The 25,666-nt window shown below is 41.3% G+C and overlaps 3 protein-coding genes across 3 annotated transcripts; 2 read left to right on the top strand and 1 right to left on the bottom strand.

Annotated features, from left to right (window-relative positions):
* The first annotated feature begins 5 nt into the window (after positions 1-5).
* On the top strand, positions 6-11,238 carry tars3 (threonyl-tRNA synthetase 3). Its single transcript, XM_044030370.1, has 19 exons — positions 6-411; positions 1,984-2,070; positions 2,335-2,522; positions 2,771-2,894; positions 3,296-3,420; positions 3,822-3,939; positions 4,145-4,209; positions 4,344-4,422; positions 4,511-4,657; positions 5,719-5,817; positions 6,817-6,983; positions 7,103-7,265; positions 7,816-7,953; positions 8,175-8,252; positions 8,346-8,446; positions 9,593-9,697; positions 9,865-9,937; positions 10,065-10,179; positions 10,877-11,238. Exons 1-19 carry the CDS (start codon positions 10-12, stop codon positions 11,023-11,025), a joined length of 2,523 nt encoding a protein of 840 aa, XP_043886305.1. The 5' UTR covers positions 6-9; the 3' UTR covers positions 11,026-11,238.
* A 1,234-nt stretch (positions 11,239-12,472) lies between these two features.
* On the top strand, positions 12,473-17,338 carry tm2d3 (TM2 domain containing 3). The gene is made up of 6 exons (XM_044030374.1): positions 12,473-12,617; positions 13,455-13,556; positions 14,471-14,631; positions 15,237-15,411; positions 15,805-15,880; positions 15,987-17,338. Exons 1-6 carry the CDS (start codon positions 12,512-12,514, stop codon positions 16,150-16,152), a joined length of 786 nt encoding a protein of 261 aa, XP_043886309.1. The 5' UTR covers positions 12,473-12,511; the 3' UTR covers positions 16,153-17,338.
* A 4,065-nt stretch (positions 17,339-21,403) lies between these two features.
* Positions 21,404-25,666, bottom strand: larp6a (La ribonucleoprotein 6, translational regulator a). Its single transcript, XM_044031127.1, has 3 exons — positions 24,864-25,666; positions 22,913-23,111; positions 21,404-22,526 (listed from the first exon to the last, which is right to left on the bottom strand). Exons 1-3 carry the CDS (start codon positions 25,661-25,663, stop codon positions 21,429-21,431), a joined length of 2,097 nt encoding a protein of 698 aa, XP_043887062.1. The 5' UTR covers positions 25,664-25,666; the 3' UTR covers positions 21,404-21,428.

Below are 25,666 nucleotides of genomic sequence, written 5' to 3'. Positions count from 1 at the left end.
AAGCCGTCAATGTCTGTGTGTGACCCCCCCATTCACTTAAAGATGGCCGAGTGCCTGGCAGCACGCTTGACCGCCCAGGAGGAGCAGATCCGGCTTCTCACCGGGGAAATCTGCGCTCTCCGGGAAGGATTGAGCCGAGGTCTGGTCGTTGTCGGTGATGCAGCGGCCTCCCCGGTGCTGGAAAGCCTACGGGCCGAGAACGAGAAGCTCAGGTACCGGCTGCTGCACCTCCGCCGCGGTCTGCAGGCGGAACTGGAGCTGGAGGAGGCGAAGGGAACGAGGCAACAAGGAGCCAAGTGTGTCAAAGCTCCACAGAAAACAACAACAACAACAACCACCACCAACAGCAGCAGCAAAAACTGCAACAGCAAAGAGAAGCAGACAAACAAGCGGCCTGACAGTAACGATAAGGTAGAGAAAGCATGGCGCTCAGTATGTTACCCAGTTTAATATTAACAGCGCCGCCATTGTGAGTAGCGGGCCTGAAATGACAAACTATACCATCACATTTCCAGAAATAGCTGCCACGCATGACCAGTAAGTTCAGTAGAATCTCATTTGTGAGGTTTTGGAAAGTGGTTATAAGTGAGGCTTTATAAACTACATAAGACCATTTCTTAAAACGTAAAGAATTGGGTTAGTGGGTTTACTGCTGAAGTCAATCTGGCATTCTGCATTGCATTGGTAATGAATGACGCGTTGAACTGATGAATTCAGTTTTCCAATTGAATGTCTGACTATCTAGAAAGAAGCTGAAGTAAAATGAGGGATTGAATGGGTTAAGTGTCTTGCTCAAGGACACGTAGACTAGCAGAGCCAGGAATTGAACCCACAACCCCCCAGTTAAAATAAACTTGCTTTTTTAATGTTTACTGCTAAAACTCAAGTACATTTCACATACTTTAAGACTTTTACTTAAGTGGAAATATAAGTAATATTATAAAAAGTGACTTCAACTTCCAACAAAATCATTTTCTGGTAAGATACTATTCAAGTATCCCTTTTAGGTACTTAATACAAGGCTGAAAATGTTTGTTTGAGGTGGGTCTCAATTCATTTGTTTTGTTTTAAAACCAAACTTCTGAATGGACTGAACAATGTCCTAATTGAGCTGAACATGTTGACTTTTTTTTTAAGGTTTCAGTTAATTTTTAAAGGAAAATTGTGCAAAGAAATATTCCAATTTGGAAAATTCAAGCAATGATGTCCTAATTGAGCTTAATGTTTTGAAGTTATGTTGAAAGTTTACGGCCAAATAGAGGGTGGAATAATGAGAAGAAAACAACTGGAAATCAATGCGTCCTAATAAGAATACACTTCAGAGCTACGTGGTCAGGTACACAGGACACCTAATAAAAATAAAGACTGACACAGTGTGGTCTGCTGTAGCCCATCTTATTCAAGGATAAAAGAGTTGCTCATTCGGAGATGGTCTTCTGCATACCTTGTTTGTAATAAGTGCTTCGATGCTTTGATTCTAATCAGTGTCATAGGTTACCCTGACTTTTATATCTTCTTAAACCAGTCTTTTCATTCTCCTCTGACCTTCATTATGAACAGGGTATGTTCTCCTATTGAAGTGCAGCTCACTAGATATTCTCCTATTTTGTGCCATCCTCTCTAAAACCAGCACAAACAGGTGGCTGTGCATGAAAATCCCAGGAAAACAATAATCAGACAAACCCGTCTGGCACAAACAACTATGTGCCAGAACCTTGTTCTGTTGTTTGGTTTGAACATCAGAAGGTCACCATGACCATGTCTACATGCTGACGTGTACTGAGATGCTGCCATGTGACTGGCTGATTAGATATTCATGTAAGCAGTTGAAAATGTGCACCTTTTATAAAGTAATAGATAACTGTAGCTGTCTCAACGTGCGTGTGTGTGTGTGAGTACTGACCACGTTCACTGTTTCTCTATGTTCAGGCTCATAACGTATCTTGGAAGCATTCACTGTTAAAGTCTCCTGTTTGTTCACAGGCTGCAGCCCCAGAACTGAAATCTGGTGAGAAGAACAAGGAGAAGAAGAAGCAAGATAAGGCTCAAGGAAACTCTGGGGTGAAAGAGGTGATTTTTACCTTTTTTTTCCTTTCTTTTAACTGAAGTTGCCCTTATTCAGACATGACATGGGGAGAAATGTTGTCTCATTTCACTTCTTCACATGAATTATTCTCTTGCATTCACTGCCTTTCAGAATTATTGACTTGAGTTTAAAGCTGCAGTGGGCTGGATCACTGTAAAAAAAATGTTTAATATTATCTGCACGATATCAGTAGGAGGTGCAGAAGGGTTGTTTTATCCTTTTTTGTCATTTCTTTTTCCCCACTGTAGCTGAAACCTTGGCCTACATACATATCAGATCGCCTCAGCCTCTACGAGGAGCTGAAGAGGGAGAATGATGCCCTCCTGGCGAAGAAAGCTACAAACGGCAAGCCCATCACCGTGGAGCTGCCAGACGGAAGAAAGGTGGCGGGCAAGGCTTGGGTCACCACACCATACCAATGTGCTTGTGATATCAGGTCGGTTGAACCTTTGGCTACGAACTTCACCACAGTATTTCACAAAGTCTGTTCACCCTGCAATTATATTAGTAGCTAATGGTGACTAATCTGATCAATATAATGAATACTTTTCAGCACGTTTTCCAGACGTGGCCTCCCCTGTTTTTGTGTGGTTTCCCGTCTTCTATTTCATTGTGGTGATATAAAATCAATGTGTTACATTTGGACACACATACTGAGACAACCATGTTGCGCTGGTCTTTTAGCCAGGGCCTGGCTGACAATGCCGTGATTTCTCGGGTGAATGGTGAGCTCTGGGACCTGGACAGACCTCTCGAACAGGACTGCTCTCTTGAGATCTTGCGCTTTGACGATGAGGATGCTCAGGCTGTGAGTATAAAGAACATCTTTAATTAATTCTTTGCTATTAGTAGAAGGCAGATAGTGAAATGAATCTTCTCCCCGCCCCGAGATGTAAAACAAAGTGATAGAAAAGTTATTTATTTAATCATTTCTTTTTTACAGTTTTTATTCTTGCCACACTTTTGTGTTTATTATAGTATTGGTCCAGTGGTCCTGTTATATTTTTTTTATCATTATAGCTTAGAACACTTATCTTTTTACTTGGTTTTATAATGTTTTCATTTCAGGTATTATTATGTTATATGTGTGTAAGCTGTTTGTCAATGGATGCCACTGTCTTAAAACTGAAAAATAAAATTGACCTATGGGCATAAATAGAGTGACTTGTGACTTGCTTGGTTTAATTTTACATTTTCCATGCGTCCTAGGTTTATTGGCACTCCAGCGCTCACATCCTGGGGGAAGCAATGGAGCGTTTCTTTGGAGGTTGTTTATGTTATGGACCGCCTATAGAGAATGGCTTCTACTATGACATGTTTCTCGATGGAGAAAAGTGAGCAAGTTTTCACTCTCTGTGTTTTTACTGTTCTCGTTGGATTTTCTTTTATATGTGGGACTCACAATACGATCCGCGATGCCAATAATTACAATTATTAATTAACGATTCTGTGAAAATCGATGTATTGCAAGACAATCATATAGCGATACGTCATGATGTCTGTCTAACTGAAGAAAACTAAACTGTGAAAAATCTAAAGTGCAGGATTACATATAAAGGAGAATACTGTATTCTACTCTTAATTATGTATTTCAGTGTTTTTCTGTTGTAGCTTTGTTGAGCACAACATAACATGATTCTGTAATGACATAGACATCATGATACTTGTCTTGAGTGGTTTTTGAGAGACTTGAGTGGTGTTAATAAGTGTTAATAACACATTTGCTGTTTTCCAGAGGGGTGTCCAGCACCGAGTTTGGGGACCTGGAGACTTTGTGTAAGACTGTGATGAAGGAAAAACAGCCCTTTGAGAGGCTAGAGATCAGCAAGGAGACACTTCTGAGAATGTTTAAGGTGAGAAAGACAGCTTTTGGTGTATATCAGTGGTCCATTTATGAAAATCAATGAACTGACAAGTGTATGTATAAAATGACTTGGTCCCATTACCTCTCCTAAAATCTTTTAGCAAGACAAACATTATTGTGTGTGTGTGTGTGTGTGTGTGTGCTGAATATTCCCTCTGCCCAGAATTACCTCTAACTTCCTTGATATCTTTCAGTACAACAAATTCAAGTGCCGCATTCTAAACGAGAAAGTCACCACCCCCACTACTACGGTCTACAGGTTAGTTTATCAGATGTTGTTTTTTGTTTTTATTATTATTATCATTATTATTATTATTATCATTTTCTTATATATACATACATGCATGCATGTTGTAAATATTCACCGCTGTGTATATTAATATTCCTGGTTAGATGTGGACCCTTGATTGACCTGTGCAGAGGTCCCCACGTCAGACATACAGGCAAGATCAAGGCCATGAGGATCTATAAGGTACGTTCAAGTTATAATACTAATTTATTTATAATATGTGTATTTCTGGAAAAGTAAAGACGCACCACCTTTCTACCTCTGTCGTTAGAACTCGTCCACCTACTGGGAGGGTCGCTCCGACATGGAAACACTACAGAGGATCTATGGGATTTCTTTTCCGGACTCAAAGATGCTGAAGGAGTGGGAACATTTTCAGGAGGAGGCCAAGAATCGAGACCATCGCAAGATTGGCAAAGTGAGTCTGATACGTCTCGTTTTTGCAGGCGTCTTTCCTCATGAGAGTCTAAGTTTGTGGTTTTAAAGATAATTCATCTGGATGAAAGCCATGTTGTCATGCTGTAAATCATCTGGTGCTGCTTTTTGCCAGCTGAGGGCGCTATGTGTCCGTGTATTCACACTTGGCTGTGAGTCATCTGAGAGCCCCAGCTGGTTCCACAGCATGGGCGATGCAGACAGCAGCACCTCAGTGAGCACGGATTATAACATGGCTCCATATTAAATGCAAGAGTCAAGTTATAGCTGTAGAGGCCAAGTAAGAGGAAATGTAACAATGTTTCGTCAGCTTATCACAATAATTGAGGCTCAAATAATCCTGGTTGAGGTATAAATGAGTCAGACTTTTAAACCCTGTCCCTCTACAGTAGAATTATCCTGGTTCTCCACTGATCCTCCTTCAAAGCTCTTTTTGATCATTTACAGTTATCTATATCATGTAAAACTGAAAAGTGGCTGCAGCATCATTTATCCAAGCCGAGTAAGTGATGGTTAATAGGTACTGAAATGTTGCGAAAATACTTCAAATATTATATAGTAATATTATCATTTGGTTGCTATTAAATAATGCGCTGCACATGTTTTGGTCCACGTTGTATCTCTGTGTCGGTCCACGCTCATTTTCTTTGTTATGGATTGATGTTAATGAAGTCTCTCGACTCGTCTCTCATTAGCTCTGAGAGGGCTCCATGACACGGATTAATTCAGTTTTCAAATGCGCCCGACAAAACATTAGTCATTATAATATTTAATCATTTGGGCTTTTGCTTTGATTTAGGTGGTGATGATTTGGGTTTATGTAGACTAGACAACTTGTAAATGATCATATCGCATTGTCTTTTTTTTGAAGGGAATAGTGAATAACACACGCACACTTCAGTGGTCAGACACAGACAGATGGACTGTTATGTGATGATTAGATAACCCCCCTGCTGTGCACGGACATGTTTCCCCTCTGCTTCTACCTGCACAGAGAGAAAAGGGTGTGAATTCATTGAATTGTCTTCTCTGTCTGACTCGCAGGATCAGGAGCTGTTCTTCTTCCATGACCTCAGCCCAGGCAGTTGCTTCTTCATGCCACGAGGAGCCTATATTTACAACACCCTCGCTGAATTCATCAGGGTAGGCATGTGACCAAATGCAAATCAGAGCTTACATTATTAACAGTAAAGGTGTTCTGTGTATTTTGTAAACATCATTTTGTAGAGGTTTGAGGATTCGGTTTAAGCTTCAGATGTACTTTTATTGCACCGCCCATATGGAAAATGGGAATAAGAATACATTAAAACCTGAATGTTGGATAAATAAGATGAGAAATAGAATTTAAACACTATGTATTTTTTAATATTAAACAAAAGTGACGTGTGAGCAGTTTTTTTTAGTGCAACATTTACAAAACAAGGCAGTAGAACATGCTTCATCACAACAAAACCCTCTTTCTTTTCTTACTACAGTTTTGCTGTAACTAAGAGTTGTTGGGTGGTATTGGATTTGAGGTGCAAATTCAGTACATCACATCATTACATGTGACTATGTAGGCGAGAGAGAAACTCATTCATGATCAGATCACAATCTCGAGCAGTGCAGAATATGGCTCTGTGATGTATTTGCATCAAACATTTGACATCTTGAAGACGTTCACAGCTCAACTTCAACACACCAGACAAAGCCAAGAAAACTAGTGCACAGATATGGTGCAAGATAATTATCACGTCCCTTCAGTTCCTGTGTTAAAAAAAAAAAAAAAAGACCTGCATGCTGTGCATTTCCTTCAATGTTGCCATCACTGAAACATTGAACAGTGGGAACGTGCTGTGTAATGTGCTCTCATTTATAATTTTGTGTAATGACAACAATACAATGGCAGTTATTGGAACTAAGCACATCGCGTTCAGGGATCGTATCTCCTCTTTTTTGTCTTCTGTTGAACCATATTTCAGTCCCTTCCTGCTTCATATTCACAGTTAATTGCCTCACAGCTCAACAGGACCTTAAATATTTAGCTTGCAGACATCAAATGGACAAAGCTGCTTCTTTGTTTCTTTTTTTCGCAGTTTCTCCTGGTTTTGTGTCGGAAGTCGTGATTGTGCTCAGTTCAGAGCAATTTTGCTGCTTTTCTAGGGCGAGTACTGGAGAAGAGGCTTTCAGGAAGTAGCCTCCCCCAACATCTACAACAGTAAACTGTGGGAGACTTCTGGTCATTGGCAACATTACAGCGAGAACATGTTCTCCTTCCCCGTGGAAGACGACGTCTTTGCTCTCAAGCCAATGAACTGCCCTGGGCACTGGTAAATTAAAATAAATGATAAATATGTTTAGTGTTTCCTCAAATTCTGTCCATTTCATAGTATATGCAATATTTTATGAATGTCTTATTTATCTGAATTCCTTCTCTGTGTCCTTTTAGCCTGATGTTCAGCCACAGGCCTCGCTCGTGGAGGGAGCTGCCTCTGAGGCTCGCAGATTTTGGGGTCCTCCACAGAAACGAGCTGTCGGGAACTCTGACTGGGCTGACCAGAGTCAGGCGCTTCCAGCAGGACGATGCTCACATTTTCTGCACGATGGACCAGGTGATCACGTCAGGGTTTTTAACATTATTATGGAACAATAAAAGATCATTCTTTTTTCTTTTTTTCCACAATTTTAAGATTCAAGATTCAAAGATTCAAAGTGTTTATTGTCATATGCACAGTAAAGAAACACGTTTCCCTGTACAATGAAATTCTTACTTTGCTGTCCACTCAAAACACCAGCATGAAGTAGAAAAGAAAAGAGATGCTTTTGTAAAAAAAAAGTATAAATATACATTAAGAAAAATATAAATATTACAAAGAAACTAAAATAACATATATGCATAAAATAAGTGTAAACATATGCATATATACAAGGAATAAGAATATTACAAAAAACTAAAATAACATATATGCATAAAATAAGTGTAAACATATGCATATAAACAAGACATAAGAACTGTACATAAAGTGAACACTGGTTGTGCAATTTAACAGATTTAAAGTGACATGTTCCAGGTTTTAAAGTGACGGTAACGTTTAAGGTTTAAGGTATTTAAACGCATGAAAACCTAAATTCTTTCTTCCTTTTACCTTTGATTTGCCACAGATCGAGTCAGAGATGAAGGGCTGTTTGGACTTCCTCCGCTGTGTTTACGACGTGTTTGGCTTCTCCTTCCAGCTTCACCTTTCCACTCGTCCAGAAAAGTATCTGGGTGATATTGCTGTCTGGAACCAGGCTGAGAAGGTAGGTGAAGGTGTTGTTGTGGTTGTTGTTTTTTTAATCATTCATCAGACTTTCTCTAAAGTATGGAAGGATAAATTCTGGGTGAGTCACTTTTTTTGAATCTCTCTAGGTCATATGTTGTCAAGAGAATTTTGTCCAGTTGCTAAGGGGCTCACCGTAATAAATGTTGAAAATGTGTACAAGGCAGAGGATCTTGACCTGTTATTTATCATGTTGGACAGCAACTGGAAAACAGCCTGAATGAGTTTGGGGAGCCGTGGAAATTAAACCCTGGAGACGGTGCTTTTTATGGCCCCAAGGTTAGAAGATTTCTGATATTTTTGGCCGAATGCACAGTAAATGTGATTTCCTGAGGCTTAGAAATGGCTGTAATTCTTTCTGTTCCGTTGCAGATTGACATTAAGATCAAAGATGCAATTGGACGTTACCACCAGTGTGCAACCATTCAACTTGACTTCCAGCTGCCTATCCGCTTCAACCTGACCTTCGTGGGGTGAGTCACCTAATTAAAACTTCAGCACATTGCTGAGTTGGTGTGTTGTATACTGCAAATGTATTTGTTAGTCCTTTGCACTGGTGGCACCAGAGCATGACGAGCTAAGGTGCTGCAACAATGTATTGTATCACTGTGACCTGGCGTTGCGTTGTCTACTACTGTTCTCTACAACAACTAAACAGACTTATTCTTTTTACTGAATATTTGCTCTGTGCAATTACCTGTGTGCAGTCTAATCTGCTGATCTGAATCAGCCGTGTGGCACTTGACCACCACTGGCGCACCTTCCAAACCACCCATTGTAAAGAGATGTTTGTAGTTTGTTTTGCTGAAATGTCTTCATCATAAGTGTCGGAAGGCTTTTTAAATTTTAAAATTAGGGACACTCTGCGGAGAAACTCAGAGAGTCACAGTTCAAATTCTGTAAGTCACTGTGCTTTGGTAGTCACATGGTATGATACTGGACAAATATGTCTATGTACTGGTTGAAAATCATGTATAGAGACAGAAATTTGTGACCTGGAGAGTAAGTTTCTCTCCACTCCAGCATGTGATGTCATCCACTTTAGAACCGAACCTTCCATGCAATACACACCAATTCCCATAAACTTCTGTAATAGACTGAAAATGCACGAATGTTTAACTGTACCTGTGACAAATATGTAAATGTGATGAAAGAGCTGAATTGAGGGATGAAATTCCCACCTTTTGTGAACACTTTGAATGAAGCTTTTACATTTGAGTATGTGGAACCATTAAGTAGTATAAAAGCAGTCTGTTCAGAATGTGTTCCAATTCATTTGAATGAGAGGTTTCTATGTTGAAGTATGTGGAACTAGTTAATGGGTACTTACCATAGAATTGCAGCAGTCCCTCTAATTATGATGTGCTGTATAGCTTCCATTACCTCCCGTCTGTCCATCAGAAATATGACAATTTGTTGTCCGGTTCTTGTGGTCAAAGATTTTGGAAAACCCTGATTTAGAAAAGAAAACTGTACAGCATTGTGGTAAAAAAAAAAACTATAGACTTTATTTTGACAAAACATTTGCACAATGATGGCCAATAATGATGATATTTTACAAAGCTGCTTATTTATTTCACAACAATTCTTAATGTGCTCTCTGATGCCATGTCTTACAGGAAGGACGGGGATGACCGAGTGCGACCAGTCATCATCCATCGTGCCATCTTGGGCTCAGTGGAGAGGATGATTGCCATTCTAACGGAGAACTACGCAGGAAAATGGTGAGGCTGTTTTCTGTCTACTCAATCATCTGGTGCTTAGGTGAAAAAGGTGTTGACGGTGGCCAGCCTTTTTGATCCATCTGAAACACTCAGTAAAGCTGCTTATTTTTTAATATATAAACAGGCATAATGATTATTTAATTCTCGCCCATCTGTCCCTCCACTAGGCCTCTATGGCTGTCTCCACGTCAGGTGATGTTGGTGCCTGTCAACCCTTCCTGTGAGGATTACGCCAAGAGTGTATGTCTTCATCTTCTGTGTTTCATTCAGTTGTGATCATATAATTAAAGCAGTACATTATCTGCAATGTTTTGAGCTGTATAATTACGGGGGGGTTGGACTAATGACTTGAATTTCTGTGTGTCAGGTATGTAAGCTGTTTACAGAAGCTGGTTTCATGGCAGATGCTGACCTGGATTCTAGCTGTCTTCTGAACAAGAAAATCCGAAATGCACAGTTGGCCCAATACAACTTCATTCTTGGTGAGGAAGTGTACTATCCTATCTATGCATTGATTGGACATACAGTAGGTCGGAGAGCATTTTCACCACCCTCTTTACTGCTCCAGGTTTCCCCTGCAATCACTTTTAATGTTTATTTCAAGTTGTCAGGTTGTCAGACATCGGATAAACATCATACTACAGTAATTGTAGTGGCTATAAATATAAAGGAACATAATATACAAACCCCCCCAAATGTAGGGAAACAATTATCAGTGAAGTTCGCTGTTATTTAAAGACTATCCTGTCGTTTTTGTCTAAATATTATGTATCGTCACTAATGCCAAGTGTTTTCAGGGTTTTTACTGTGGTGTGAAACATGGTTAACACATTACCAAGTCCCTTTTTACATTACGTTTGCTGCATTATTTTTTCCCTTATTTTCCTCCCACATTTCCTGGCACTCTGCACTGTCAGCAAACACATATCAAAGACATAAAAAAGACACCAAAATGCATAGGAACCAATGGTGAAAGCCTGGCCCAGACCTTTTTAATTGTAAGGTTCTTGGTAAATCATACTATTAAATATCCTTGGTCAGTCATAATAAATGTAATATACATTTTATTCCAGGATCCCATCCACAGTTGCACAGAGCAGGAGATGTGTTAGGCTAACTGTGTTTGTGTGGTGTGACTTGGCCCATGTCAAGCTGTTATGTCTTCTTGTGTCTTGGCAGTGGTCGGAGAGAAGGAGAAGATGACTAACAATGTCAACGTTCGCACGAGGGACAACAAGGTCCATGGTGAATTGTCGGTGGCTGAGGTGTTGGCTCGCCTGACCCTGCTCAAAGAGTCCCGCTGTCGAAGCGCAGAGGAGGAGTTTTAATAAATATAAACGCTAGATCTCACTCTGTGAACAGCTACGTAGGCAGTAAAGAGAGGAAATATGGTACTAAAGAAGGTGGTCCTGAGAAAGTGTGGTACAGAAGGTTATGAAGGTGATCCTGAGAATGCGTGTGGTACACAATGTTATGTGAACATGGCCATGAACATAGGTCTGCCTCAATTGGGAAGCATAGAAATAAAAGATTTTCTGAAAGTGGGTGTTCATTCTTCAAGTTTAATGTGTGTGTGTGTGTTTTTGCCAGAGCAGCAGGGACATTGTGTGGAGACATGCAGCCTTTCAGGAGATTGTACTGAATCCCTCATCCCTCCTGTCAGTGAGGTGGATATAAATAGAGCAGCAATGGAAATTCGACATTCAACAATGATTGTCTACCTATTGAGCACTACAGGGCCTCAATATTAGGCAATTAAATGAACTTGATACGGTATTAGGCAGTGAAATTTAAATCTGATGGTTCCTGTTTCTAAAGGATTGCATATCTGACTATTTCTTTTCTGCCATTTCTGTAACATCTAATACCACTTTGAATAGTTTCTGTGTTTCATAAATGACCATTTATGTAATTCAGTTTTATATTTGAGATTTTTTAAAATAATTATATTCAAGTTATTTAAAACATACACATAAATTATAGGTAATAGTATTCAAGTTATTTAAAATGTACACATAAGTTACATGTTTACTTTGTATCCTGCAACCTATAATATGGGTCTAGATCCAGTCTCTGGTAATTACTGCTGTAGTGTAAGTTTCCACATCAAGTTCCTAAACTCACAAACTTCAAATTAAATGTGACATTTTGGCCGAAAATGAGAAGAAACTAATAAAAATTGATTAAAACAAGTTGCTTGGCTGACACCCCATAAAGTAATTGCTTAAACATATTAAAAGTATTTTTTATGACTTGAACATGTGTATAAATTGAACAACAGGGGCAACAACAGCAAAAATAAAATCAACAAAAAGAAAGAAGGAACACAAATAGTGCATACAGTGCTAGGGGCTCCAACTATAACTTAATATTAACCAAGTGTATTGGAGCACATAGCCTTATTAGAGCATATAGTCAATGTTTTAGTGGCTTTTTTGTTGTTGCAGGGGGTTAATTAAGTTTTAAAATGCAGCACCTCATGAAAGCACAACTATAAATTTGGCTAGAAATATAGGTGACAGAGAATTTACTCTGTCACCTACATTGCTATTGTTCTTTTTTTAATAGTCAAATAATACATCCCTTAAACACGACACAAAATTAAGCACACCTTTCCAAAGAGTGTTTTCACAGGTCTTGTATATATGTAAGACTGCTTGACTCAGACCTACGTGAGTGTATGACAGGCTGAGCATTACCAAGCACATTTCTGGGTTATTTATGTCAGATAAACAGTGGATAAGATAAATGTTGTGAATTGGGTTTTTTTCCCTACGTAGCCTGAACGCAGCATCTGGCTGCTCTCGGGCAACAATGGCCACAGTCTGTCAAGTATGGAGACCAGACCGAGGACGGTGCTCCAAAACCTACGGAATTATCACGCTGTTGTTTATGGACCTGCTGTTGCCGTGCGTCAACGGTAAGTTTACGGTGACGGTGGTATATTTACACCCAGTGACATCGTAGTCAGGCCAATATTGCCGTTGTTGTACCACAACGTTAGCCTCCGGAGTTAGCATAAACTGGTTAGCCAGCGAGCTAACGCTAGCAACAGCAACTGCTTATTTCTAAATTGCGACAAAAATGTGGGATGCATAGTGTGTGTTGACAACTGGTTGTCAAACATAGCATAATTTCGGTGTAAAGTCCCCTTTACAGTATGTACAGGCTAACTAGTCATTCAATATTTTGGAGGTAATCTTAAAAAAAACTAGCATAGCTATTTACACATTTTAATTGGTCGGCTATAAAATGATGTGGCTGTGGTGTTCTAAAGATGCTCAGACGGTATAAAGGGACCCCAAAAGTGATAAGAAAATGTCTCCCACACCATTTCAACACCACACTTTATGCCAAATTCTGACCTTACCTTCCAAATGAAGAGACTTATCAGACCAGGCAAGGTTTTCACAATCTTCATTTGTCTTCATTTGGCCAGCCCTGTGCGATTTGGAAGTTGCAGTCGTTTCCCTGAACATTCCATGTTCAAAGTCACTTAAAGGACCCTTTATCCCGATTGTAACGCCCAATTTGATAAAAGGACAATCAAAATAATGATAAAATGACGTGGAATGTCGGTAAACTGAACTGAAGCAGGTGGACTGGTCTTTGTAGAGCTCTGACAGGTCAGTCAGTGCTGTGCCTGTTATTTTACTGCACAGTCTTTTGTGACCCATACCAACAAACAAATGAAATAGAGTGAGCTGACTCAGAAGACTCAGATAATTTTTGATTCATCCGACTTGTTTCTTGTCAGGGTACATGAGCTCTCCTCATGTTGACCAGGATCCTCCTTACACCAGAGATGCCCAGCATGGACCTGTCATCACCAGCCCAGTGGTCCCTGCTGCATCCTCAGGTGAACACACAAATCTTTCATCAACATTACTGTGGTTAAACTGAATTTAATTGTCTGTACTTGAACTCTGACCCCACCAGTTTTTACTGTCTTCCTTTTACATATTTGTTGTTAATAGTTTTTGGACCTTTTTTTGATTGGAATAAAACATACAGGAGTATGACTCCTGCAGCAATGTAAATAAACAGACCTATGTTGTTACAATTAAATTTGGTGGCAGTCCTTGCTGGTATACATAATTAGACACACACACATTTACATTTAAGCATTTAGCAGACACATGCATATTGTTTTTCCTGTCCTGATTAGGGATTTTCGTTGTTTTATTTTTATTGTTTCATTGTGGTAATGTTTAAAATCTTATCTTAATCATCTTAAGCTTGACTTTAAAACGATGGGTCTCAAATGGAATTGCAATATATGTAAGAAAAACTGCAATTACATATTTTACTCAAACTGTTCAGCTCTAAACCTGATCTATGATTACTTAGCCATTACATAATTATTACACATTACTGTATTACATGAGTGCTCAGTAGTCGTCACTGCATTTTTTATGCCCGTACTTGACAGTTGTAACTACTTTTCTCATGGGTCTGACCAGACCTTGAATTTGACGTTGTTTTTCATCCATGCATACTGAAGTAAAATGTGTCAAGTACTCAAAAGGACCTTTTTATAGTTTCTCCTACTCTAAATGTCCTCAAGACCACATTTCACATCAATAACTCACAAACAATGAAAACAGTACCAAACAATTTATCGAGCAAATAATCGACAGGGTAATCGATTATGAAAATAATCGTTAGTTATAGCTCTAAAAAATATCTTGTGTAAAGCTTTGTATTATCACAGTTGATTATTTTAACAAGAAATCAGGAAGTTCCCATAACGTTTTGATTGGTGTTTTGCAGTGTCTCCTGCGGATGACGAGAACTACACTTTCAAGTGTCCAAGTGGGGGTCCATGCAGTCGCCTGCCTGCTGATTGCATTGAGTGCAATTACCATTATAACTGCATCTATGGAAAGTCAGCTTCCTTTACTTGTAGACCCAAAAAAGGTGTTCACTGCATAGTAAGTAGCACTTGAGTTTTTGATCATGCTGCTGTTTTGAATCAAAGGAAATGTCGCACATAAGAATATGTCTAATCTTTAAAAATGGGCTTTGTTTGAATGTTTCTTGATTTAAATTGATAGTTGTGTGATTTTTGAGGTTTTATGAGGTACTTACACTGTCTGGCATGGTGGGGTTGGACATACAATACTTGCCTAATAAAATCTATAAAATCAGCTTAACTGTTATCTTGCCCTCAGACAGCCTTTTCTGACAAGTGAAGTTTGTCAGAGTTGGAAAACCACTCTCTCTCCTACAACTGAGTCCACAGGAGAGTTGAACTTGCAAGACACAGGCGTTGCTGGTCTCTAGTCTCAGTGCTTTAGCTGAGCTGGTATCCGCCTGACACATGGCTATTTCCCAGTACAGGGAGTCTTGCAGAGCAGTTGGCTATGTGGAAAACACTGACCATAGAACCCAACTTTAAAAATGTCTGACCTAACCCTAAATCCCTAAGGGAATTTGTAATCTGTGGTGATAGACAAAGTGATTGTGCAGAAGTTATCTTAATTTTGGGAATTGCTTTATATTGATTACCTGGTGGTCTTACTTACTATACTTACAGGGAGAGTCAGGACAACAGCAAACCAACTTTTCTCTGTCCATCACCTGTCACTTCTGCTGGCAGCTTGATCCGTCTCAGTATCGCTGTTCAAACTCCACCAACTGTATGACGGTGTCCTGCCCACGCAAGCGCTACAACGCCACCTGTGACGTGTTGGATCACGTGCACTGTTTAGGTATGATGAAAATCTGCTGTGACACTTGCTAGAATGAATTGCTCCAAATGAATTGCTTTTTGTCTTACATATTACAACTTCACTCACACCTTTTAATTATTAATGAATGAATGAATTAATTAATTTATTACTTGATTGATTTTTGTAAAGTTACCAGACACAAGAACAGAAATGAAAAATTTTAGTCTCAGACATCAGGGTATCAAAAGATATATATTAATACAGGAACATTAAAAATAACAATAAATGAATGGCAAAAGGTAGATACTAGATAATACTTCAGAGTGTGTGAGGTTGTGTTTTTTGATTCTGTTTTGCTCATTGCTTTTGGCAAATGTCACAGAAATCGAGAATGTCTCATTATGGCCACTAAAGGTCTTCTTCTCTCTGTAGGTAAAAGACGTTTTCTGAAACGTTTATTTTGTAATTGGACTGGAGGATATAAATGGTCAACAGCATTAGCACTCAGGTAAAACCACCGCCTTTAGAAAAGAGATAATAGTGATGTTCTAAAAAAAAATAAAATTGCAGTTCTGACTTTATTGTAATCATTTTTTTCTCTCATCTTCCTGTAGCATCACACTTGGTGGTTTTGGGGCAGATCGGTTTTATCTGGGCCAGTGGAGAGAGGGTCTGGGCAAACTGTTCAGCTTTGGGGGCCTGGGCATTTGGACTTTGATTGATGTTCTTCTGATTGGGGTTGGTTACGTGGGACCTGCTGACGGTTCTCTCTACATCTGAATCAGAGTTTCAGAGATGTGATGGGATGGTTTGTGCTTGCTTCCACTTTACTCTCGAACAATGGAGATCTGAGATGCTGTGTTCTGAGCACGTTTGCCTGCCTGAGCTCGCTGTGCAACACATTCTCATCCCATCTGCTAACAGGCAGGAAGTGTTTTCCTCATCACATCAACGATGACTCTACCCACACAACCATCAGATCAATCCCAATCATTCTGCGTCAGTCTCCTGGTGAGATTCTGCAGATGGACCTGTACGGAGGGAGGAGGATAGGGAGCCACTGATTATGTCTCTCTGGTTGATTTGACATAACTGTTGGTTTGGTTCATTCGTGCTGGTATAGGTTTGGTTTCCTACGGAGCCCTGCTTTCATAGACATCCCGTCGCCTCGGTCGCTCCTCCCTCTTTAGAAGGTAAAAGCATCAATAGTTGGCATGGTAATCATGACTACTGAGCTTTTTATGGTTGACACCAGACAAAAGACATGCTGAAGGTTAATATATAAATATGCAGGAGAGGATATTATCACGGTGTAATATTTATGAGTGAGAAGAGTTGTATGATTTTGATGGTTATTTTGTATGTAGAATGTTGATCCAACACTGTGCCAGCAGTGTAGGCCACAGCTGTATGAGTGACCTTCCCCCAAGGGCCAAGATAAGACAGTACCAGACCTGCTGTAACATGTTGTCTGATATTTTGGAAACGCACATATAACTATCTCAAACTGCATTTTTTTGTTGTTGTTTTCATACAGTATTTTCTTCTAAGCTCATGAGCACTTAAAAAAAAAAAATATCCAGTGTGTACTAACACTGTAAGATCTATTCAATTCGACCTCACCTCATGTATGTTTAGTGTATTCAGGTTATTTTAATTTGTTGGAAAACTATAAATGGCAAGTTATGTGACAACATTTGTTTAGAGTATGTATTATTTTTTTTTTTATCAGTTGTCCTGGCACAGGTTGTCCCTACGTCAGTGAGAACCAGTGGTAAATGTAACAGAAATGTAATGATGGCGTCACTGTTCATGTGCATAACCTGGTCAGATTTTTACAATTCGACCAATGAAATTTGAAGGCATACAAATGACTGAGCAAGCTGTGAAAGCTGATTCCTTAGTTCCAACAGCCTGAACAAAAAATGTCAAATAAATGTGTTGGTCAGCATGATCTCAGTGTGAACCGGAGTACTGCTGCTGTGTTTCAACATGTTTCTCCCTACAGTCTTTGATCGGAATCTGATATTAACTGAGGTCATTTTCACAGATGTCTCTGCTTTTTCTAGCAATAAACACACTTGAATCCCCTGGTACCCTCAGGCATGTGGCAGCAGGAGAAGGTCAGGAAGGTAAAGGTAGAGGCTGAAGAACACTACCTTCATAAATTACTGTTGGTGCCTTCGAGCAAGGCATCAAACAGAAGACAGCAGTTAAACATAGGTATTAGTCAGACAGTTAACAGTCAGTACACTAAATACCCAGTTTTTATAATAGTATTTCTGCTCGTGTTGCATAACGAGAGGGGGAAAAAAAAACATGTTTCTTTCTAGTAAGGTCTGAGATTTTGTGTCGACGTTTCCAATAGGCTGTTTTCCTGTTGCTGATGATGCTCCGCCCTAATTCCAGTTCCTCAAATTTGACACCAGTCAGTGCAGCTCCCTCCCATAGACTGATGCAAGTGTTGGTCATTCAGTGAGTGTACACAGGAGAGAGTGGACTTGAAACACACTACATCTACAGGGAGACATACAATACTGTGCAAAAAAAAAGTCTTAGGCCACCATTAGATTTGTTTTTAGCAATGATCATATGGTATAATTATTTCTCATTCACTTTACTGGAACACATCCCCAAAATACAGTTCTCATCTGTGTAGTTGTGAATTAAAATAATGAAAATCAGGAGAATAAACAGCTTCTACAGGTTAAACTGTCAAAGTATTTAGTGTGACCTACCCTTGCACATCTACTATAGCATGACTCCGGCTCTCTTAAACCTGGAGTGCAACTCTATGTTATTGGTAAAAATCTGTATGATTATTTCATGTCAAAAGACTCCATGTTTATTCAAGACATTCTTGAGCATTACATACACATGTTGTTTGAGTTAAACTCAGATAAATTAAGAGTTTGTTTATATATGAGATCCAACTGTCGGTCACATTCCAACCCAAATGTCAATAATCATAGATTAGAAAGATCAAAGAGAGACTGGTGCGCACAGTACTGTAAGTTTTATTTTTTTTTCTTTCATTTGAATTCAGGTCTGAGCGCACAACGTGCAAATTACCCTATTGAAACTAAAACTTTCTGGCTTTGTAATCCTCTATCAGCAACATGGCTCCCTTTGTCTGGTGATGTCATGTGCAGGCATGAGTAGATTTATTTACATTGTGATCCTGCCGCTCACATTAGAATCTGGGCTGCGTGCCATTGATTTGAGTCACATGGAATGTGTGTGTTAGTGTGCTGGACATATTTTACAATTAACCTGCTTGAGGCAAATTATTAAATCTTTTATGGCAAATATAGTTACTATGGGTAAAATATAGAACACAATGTTGATTCTAACTTATAAAAGGAATGTGTTGCTGTAGTGTAGTTTACAGTTTTCTACAGAGTTTCTGTAGTTACTCTACAGTTTGCCACAGTACATTATGCATAACCAGCCTTTGTTGTCTGTCTGTTACCAACCGCAATATGGGTTTTAAGTGTCTTGCCCAGGGACACATCAGTATGAAGACTGGTGGCACTGGGAATCGAATCCCTGGCCCTTTAATTTTTGGATGATTACCCACTAAACTACAACCACCACAAAACTTCTGCAATACTGAGCACAGAATACACAAACTGCTCACTCTTTTTGCTGCACTTTTTTGTTTGTAAAGCATGAAGAGAGAAACTGTAAAGTTGAGAGTCCTTGAAAGCCGTTTCTAAATAAAAACTAATTGTATGACTACTAATCATTATAATTAGGCAAATGACTGCCCTAAAAGCTCTCTCTATTCATGTATCATTGGATACTGCCAAATTACAAATAATGACCTGGGTGTTATTTGATAATGCTATTACCCCTGAAATATTCCCGATTGCTGTGACTAATGGTAATTACATAGAATTTCACTTGATGAGAATAATAGTTTAATTGTGTCTTTAATTATCCCAGTCATGTACCCTGTTGGCAAGTGAGAAAAATATTGTCCGTCTAGCACACACCGTATTATGAAGTCCTGGTTTTAAATTGCTTGTCGCACAAAGGAGGAGAACAAAAGTTTATTCACTCCTCTCTTACGCAATCCCACTTAGTCCCATCGCCGCTCTGAATTTTACAGCATCTGTTCTGACCTCTCTCCATGTAACCGTGCCTCACAGCTTGTGCCCTCCCATTGTGTTCCCTCCTACAGTGGAAAGCGTTTCGAACAAAAAAAGCGGAGAAACAGAAGACTGACTGCCACCACATAAATTCAGAAGTCCCTCAAGTGTAAGCATTCAACTTCTCTCCGATTTTGACAGTCACTATAGGAGTATTTGACAGCACCTGAGAACATGGCAGTATTTACAGTGTGTATGAAAAGTGTTCACCACCCTCGGTGTTTTCCTTCTTAGTGACACAGAATCACAGTATGTGGTTTCAACACCAGCTACAAGAGGACAGTGTAATTACCAAGTGAAACAGAGCTCTACAATATAATCTAAATCAGTATCAAACTAAAATAACATTGTTGAGTGTTCAGTCCATCTGCTATTGCGCACACATCTTGATTAGTCTAATGCTATGATTACTTGAGGGCTCAGCTGTGGATAAAGGAGGAGTGAAGCAGGGTTTTACTGCCGACAGTCATTTTAATGTCGTATGTTCCAAAGGAATGGACAATTCCAGGCGATTGTGCAACACACAGCTTCTGAATAGTTACCAATCTGTGAAAGAGACACTGAAGACTGTCCTGTGCTGAAACTAACTCAATCTTTTGTCCATCCCATTAATGTGAAGCAAAATATAGATCAATCTTATTGGAGAACCTGCTGCAGTCTGCAGGAAAACTGCCCATCAGAGCCCACCCATGAATCTGAAGTGCAAAGTGAAAAGTGCCACTTTGTCACAGTCTCTGTGCAGCATAATAACAGGAGTTCCCCGGCACACACCTGAGAGACTTATTTAAAAACAGATTCTCAGCTATAAAAGGTGAAAACATTCTATTCTGGATTATTTCTGTTGGGTGGAAAAAACTGCCTTCACTCATGTCACTTTTTCCCCATATAGTAATTTAAAATACCTCATAATCCACCGACTCTTATCTCTCAATCTGTGCAATCCATTTCAGAACTCAATGTGCTTTCTAAGTCTGAAGACACTTGACAACACATAATGCTGCTTACATATGGGAATTAAAAAGGATGGATCAGAGTTCCTTAGACCATCTCCACAATGAGCCACAAACAAAAACACAACATAAGCCAATTGCAATTTTAGTGATTTATTTGTACAATAGGAATGTGCACTGTACAAATATCCCAGCTCAGACATAAAGGCAAGAACATGAGAGCATCTATTCTGCCTGACCTGAACATCCCTTAAACCTCATTGTGAGCTTAGACTGACAGAAACAAATATGCACAGGGAAAAATAAAAAGGCTAAAAAAATAAATAAATAAAGGAGCTGCCTGCCCAACAAAATAACATTTCCAACGCTGGAAGAGACCATTTACAACCAAGTGCCAAAGCGTACTGAAAATATGTAAATTAAAAAAAAAAAAAAAGGCTAAATAAAAAACTGAAACTAACGAAATACCATAGCCCGGTTTAACTGTTCCACCTTAACTGGGATGGAGCAGTTATGGTCTCAGTTTAAAGAGCGTGTAAAAATGGAACTCACAGTAGACAAATACAGAAAAGGCATATGGTGATATCTCTATCCAGTCCATGCACCTCGGTCACTTACACCACATACACATGAATACATTATCTACAGACAAGCTTTTACACATGACACACTTAAAATAAAAATAAAATAAAAAATAACACGACAAAAACATCCTTCCGACCCACCCCATATAGTTTAGTCAAGTTCAGACAGCAATGGAGTACGGTTCATGTAAAGTTCTCTCTCAGAGCAATATCAATTTACATTCACTCAAATTTCCCTTCGTAAATTGCCAATGTTGCCATGGTAACTCAAATTTTTTGTATAAACGTGTAACAAAAGTGATGCACTCAACAAAAGTATATCTACACAGACTCAAAATGTGAGGAATGCAAAAGGACACCCCCCACTATCAAGTCTGAGTAGCTGCAGTCTTTCCCCTCTCAGCAACAGAGACACAGTGAAAGCCACGGGTTCCGTCAGGACCCCGGGGCAGCCTCATAACGCCTGGTGGCAGGCCGTCAGCATTCTGGATCTTTCTGCCCAGCATCGGGCTGCCGACCGGACTGCTCTCCTGAGACGCCACCTGCTTGCGCCGCTGCACCCATGGGCTCCCTGAAGGGGTGAGGCTACTGTCTGAGGAGTAGTCTGCCCAGCGACGCCCAGGCTCAGGGCTCAGTCTCCCCTCACTGACCAAGGGAGACTTATGGGAATGAGGGGATTTGCGCTGAGGACAGGGGCTGCCACGGGGGCTCGACCACGGACTGTTGCGCGGGGACATACCAGGACTGAGGTGATTGTTCTGGAAGCCGACACCAGCCGTGGTGGGGCTGAGCTTGTTGCAGGACTGGGACTTTCTGGCCAGCCTCGGGGATGTGGGGGTGCTCTCAGTCTCTGAAGAGCTGCAGGCAGAGTCATCCCCGTGGTACTGAAGCTCTCGTATTCTGCTGTTGAGCGAGCGACTCTTGCGCATCCCTCCCTCCTCGCGTGGTCGCTCTTTGGGCACCTTCTTCTTGGGCGGCTTGGTGCCAATAAGGACCACTTTCAACCCTCGCAAACTGGCCCCACATTCGTCGCTGCCCACAGCTTCATTGGCTTTAACAGCAGCCTCCACCTCCTCGAACTCCACAATGGCACATTCCTCGGTGCCAAGCTGAGAGTAACGACCACTCAGCCTCTTCAGATCGGCCGGCAGGTCCTTCCCGGGCTTCAGGACTCTGACGGAGGCAATGGTACCGTATGTTCCAAAAGCTTTTAGCAACAGCTTCATCAGCTGCTCCTGCTGAGTTGCTCTTTCCTCGCTCTCTCCATTATCGTTGGTGAGAGCAGCCAGCTCTGGCCACCTCTGCAAATCACTCAGCAGCAGCATGCGACTAGGCAACGACTCGCTGGCAAAGACCGGTACTGCAGATTTCCGCCTCACCTTGCGCCCTTCATCGTTCAGCTCGAGGCTCTTGGAGTGTCTCAGAGCATAAGCGGTCGTTCTCCAGTCACGGGTCAAGTGTTTCACCTGCAACGAATACATTTAAATATACATTTAAATGAAGGCTACACTCAAATCACAGTGTTAACAGCAGTTGCTCATAGAATATTCCAGTTTACATTGTACTAAGTATTGACCTCATTTAGATTAAGGCAATCGTAAAATGCTGTTCAGTGTCTCATTCAGGCTTTTGTCTTGATCTGGTTTAAAGCAGAATAATCCTGTCCATGCAAACATAGGCCATGTTCAGATAACCAGGCTGAAGTGACTCATATCCTGTTTTCGGTCGCCTGAACATGGCCACAATCCCTCTTCAGAGGCTTCATATGCATCATTAAGCTGTATTAAGACATGGAAATCTAATTTCTCACTGTTGTGTTTCAAAAAAACCACTCTTTGCAGTCGTGTTTTACCTTTTTGAACGAGGTGAGCAACTTGACACTAACAAACCCGAGTTTGTTACGCCGGACGTGTTTGAGCAGGAAGGCATCGTGCTCCAGGTTCTCATCAGATAGGTAGTACTCGATCTGAGCGACCAGCTTCTGGATGAGCTCTGGGTCTGGAGGCTGCCAGCTCTCCTCCTCCAGCTCGCCTCCACTGGTCCCTGCCCCGCTGTGTGTGGGAAGACAGCATACATCATGGTCAGACTCGTGTCTACTGCCTCATTGAAGCAGCAGAATGCTTCATATCCTAAAAACTGCCAAAATTACAACCGTTACACATTTCACTCGCATTACTACAATAAGCCGGTTTTGTCAGAAGCTGCACACTTATCCTGTCAACCCTCATGCAACACGAGTGAAAAGTAAACTGACTTGTTTGCTTCCCTCCCTTTTGATTTTCCTGACGGCAGTTTGACAAGCTGCGTCTCCAGCAGCGTCACCATGCCTCAGTGCCATACCCTCGACCCACAGTGTCCCAAACCTGAAACTCCCCAAGACCTCGCCATCTGAAGGGTGCACACTCACAGCCTCCACCTCCCACACAGAATATGGTGGATCATCATATCAACCTCTCACCATCGCACTAAAACTGGGACCGTGCAACTGCAGGCTTTTAGGTAACAGTTTGGTGTCGATCAGACTTCTGGCAATGGAGCTATGAAACGGTGCAGTCGGGTAGGCCCTGCAGATTAGAGTGAGTGGTCTGAATACAATTTTGTGAATGACTCATCACTTCCTCCAGCCTCCTCCCTCACTCTCACACACACACACACACACACCTTCAGTCAACAGCTTTCCAGCGAGCGGACTGCACAGCTGGCACGAGCCCCCAGCTTCCCCGAGACTTGGGATAAAGACAACCAGAAGCATTGACACGAGAAAATGTAAACATGCAAGTTCAAGATTGATTAAGTTCACTTTGAGCACGTCTTGCTCGGGAGGATTCCTGGAGGAACGTAAGGTGCAATCCCTCATGTACCAGCACCGGAAAAACTGCAATTTAAAAAATACAAAGCATCCCAGAAGAAAAAATTCACACGTGTAACATAGGCTCTCTATATGGAGAGAAGCATGAAGGTGTGACCTACAAAGCAAACAAATGCTTGGTATGGAGGGTGTGATTTCTTTTCCCCTTTGGCCTCTCTACCACTGACTCACTCTTTGTGCACATAGTACAAGTCGGGAACTTGTAGGCCATGGGATAAAAATAGCAGGCCATGACGTAGGTGAATCAGATTAAAAGGGAAGGTGCCATCGTTTATCTCCGTCTCAGGTGTCTGGATTTACAGCCCTGATGCTGCTGATGCTGCGGCTGCTGCTGCCTGCAGGAGATTACACACCTCCCTGCTCACTGTCCCAACCAAGTGATAATTATGTCCCCAATAGCATGATTATGCCATGTGCATGTACACTCCCAGCTGTGGCTATCTGTCGTCCATGCACATTGCGATGACGATGATCACACCGTCTTTTGTCATCACTGTGAATACACCTGTCTGGAGCGTATTTGTACAGTGTCTGTGTAAACAACTGGCATTCGACTGTACACACGCTCATCATCGTGTGCCGCCAGACCACCAACTGAAGTTATGATGGTGTCAAAATCCAGCACACTCACAGGAAGTGTTTCAAGAAGTATTGACATGTAATTTATGGTCTGGAGGTTTTGTGAGGAAATGAAAGAAAAGGGTTTCCGGAGTAATTCAATCATGCCTACTGCCTTATTTTCAACTGACAAAACGGAAATGATTGTTAATTTAATTAAAACTAAATCTGAAAATGTCTAAAATTCATTCCTTTATCCAAGGAAAAGACTTTTGTTTACCCACAATTTGTATGAACTGATTCAAATTCATTGTTTACTCACACTGTTCAGGCAAAAATATTGACAGATAACTTGTAAGAAACAAGTTATTCCAACCTTGATTTGTCATATCTTCCGATTTCGTCCTCGCTGCAGCTCCCTCCGAGGAAGTCGATGAAGCTAGACGACACTTCCTCGGGTTCTTCGTCCTCCGCGGCTTGAATGGCCACTGTTATCGTCACCGTCCCCAGCTCCTGCGAGTGCTGATCCACGGTGATTACCTCATCCATGCCCAGCTGCTCCGCTGACTCATCCGAGGCGCACGCCGCTGGGTTCGGACTGGGGATGCCCACAGACCCACTCATGGTCTTCGGATAAGTCAAGGTGCTTCCACCCGCTGCCCTCTCTTCCTCGGGTCTATCAGCAGCAGCAGCAGCAGTAGCAGCGCCTCCCTGAAAGCCTTTAATATCGCTCGCCTCGAAGGCGCAGGCGGGATACGGGGCGCGTAAAGCCGCTCGACACTGCTTCGGGCACCAGCGATGGCGAACGAGGACCCAGGGGGCTCCGAGGACACGCTCCACGGCTCGCCAGAGACCCCCGATCCAGATCCGACCCGGTGCAGGGCCCTGAGGAGCAGCGGGGCTTGTAGCAGCCGGCAAGACGCAGCCTGGAGCTGGTGAGACCGACGGGTTGGTGCCTCCTTGTGCTTCCCCCACTGCTTCTGCTGCTACTGCTGCTACTTCCTCATATGTAAGAGGCTTTCTGCTTTTGAAACGAGCTCTGGGATTGGGCCGCGGCCGCAGCAGCAGCGTGTCTTCGCACTCATTCCCAACCCACAAGCAAAAGCTGACACAAAGCCGAGAGGGGGGCAGGAGGAAGGAGAGGCAGCGCATGAAGGCGTTCACTAAGGCGTACATGGT

The sequence above is a fragment of the Solea senegalensis genome, linkage group LG7 (assembly GCF_019176455.1).
Source record: "Solea senegalensis isolate Sse05_10M linkage group LG7, IFAPA_SoseM_1, whole genome shotgun sequence".
In the NCBI taxonomy this organism is placed as follows: Eukaryota; Metazoa; Chordata; class Actinopteri; order Pleuronectiformes; family Soleidae; genus Solea; species Solea senegalensis.
The sequence above is the reverse complement of the archived record's forward strand: the minus strand, read 5'-3'. Positions and strand labels throughout refer to the sequence as shown.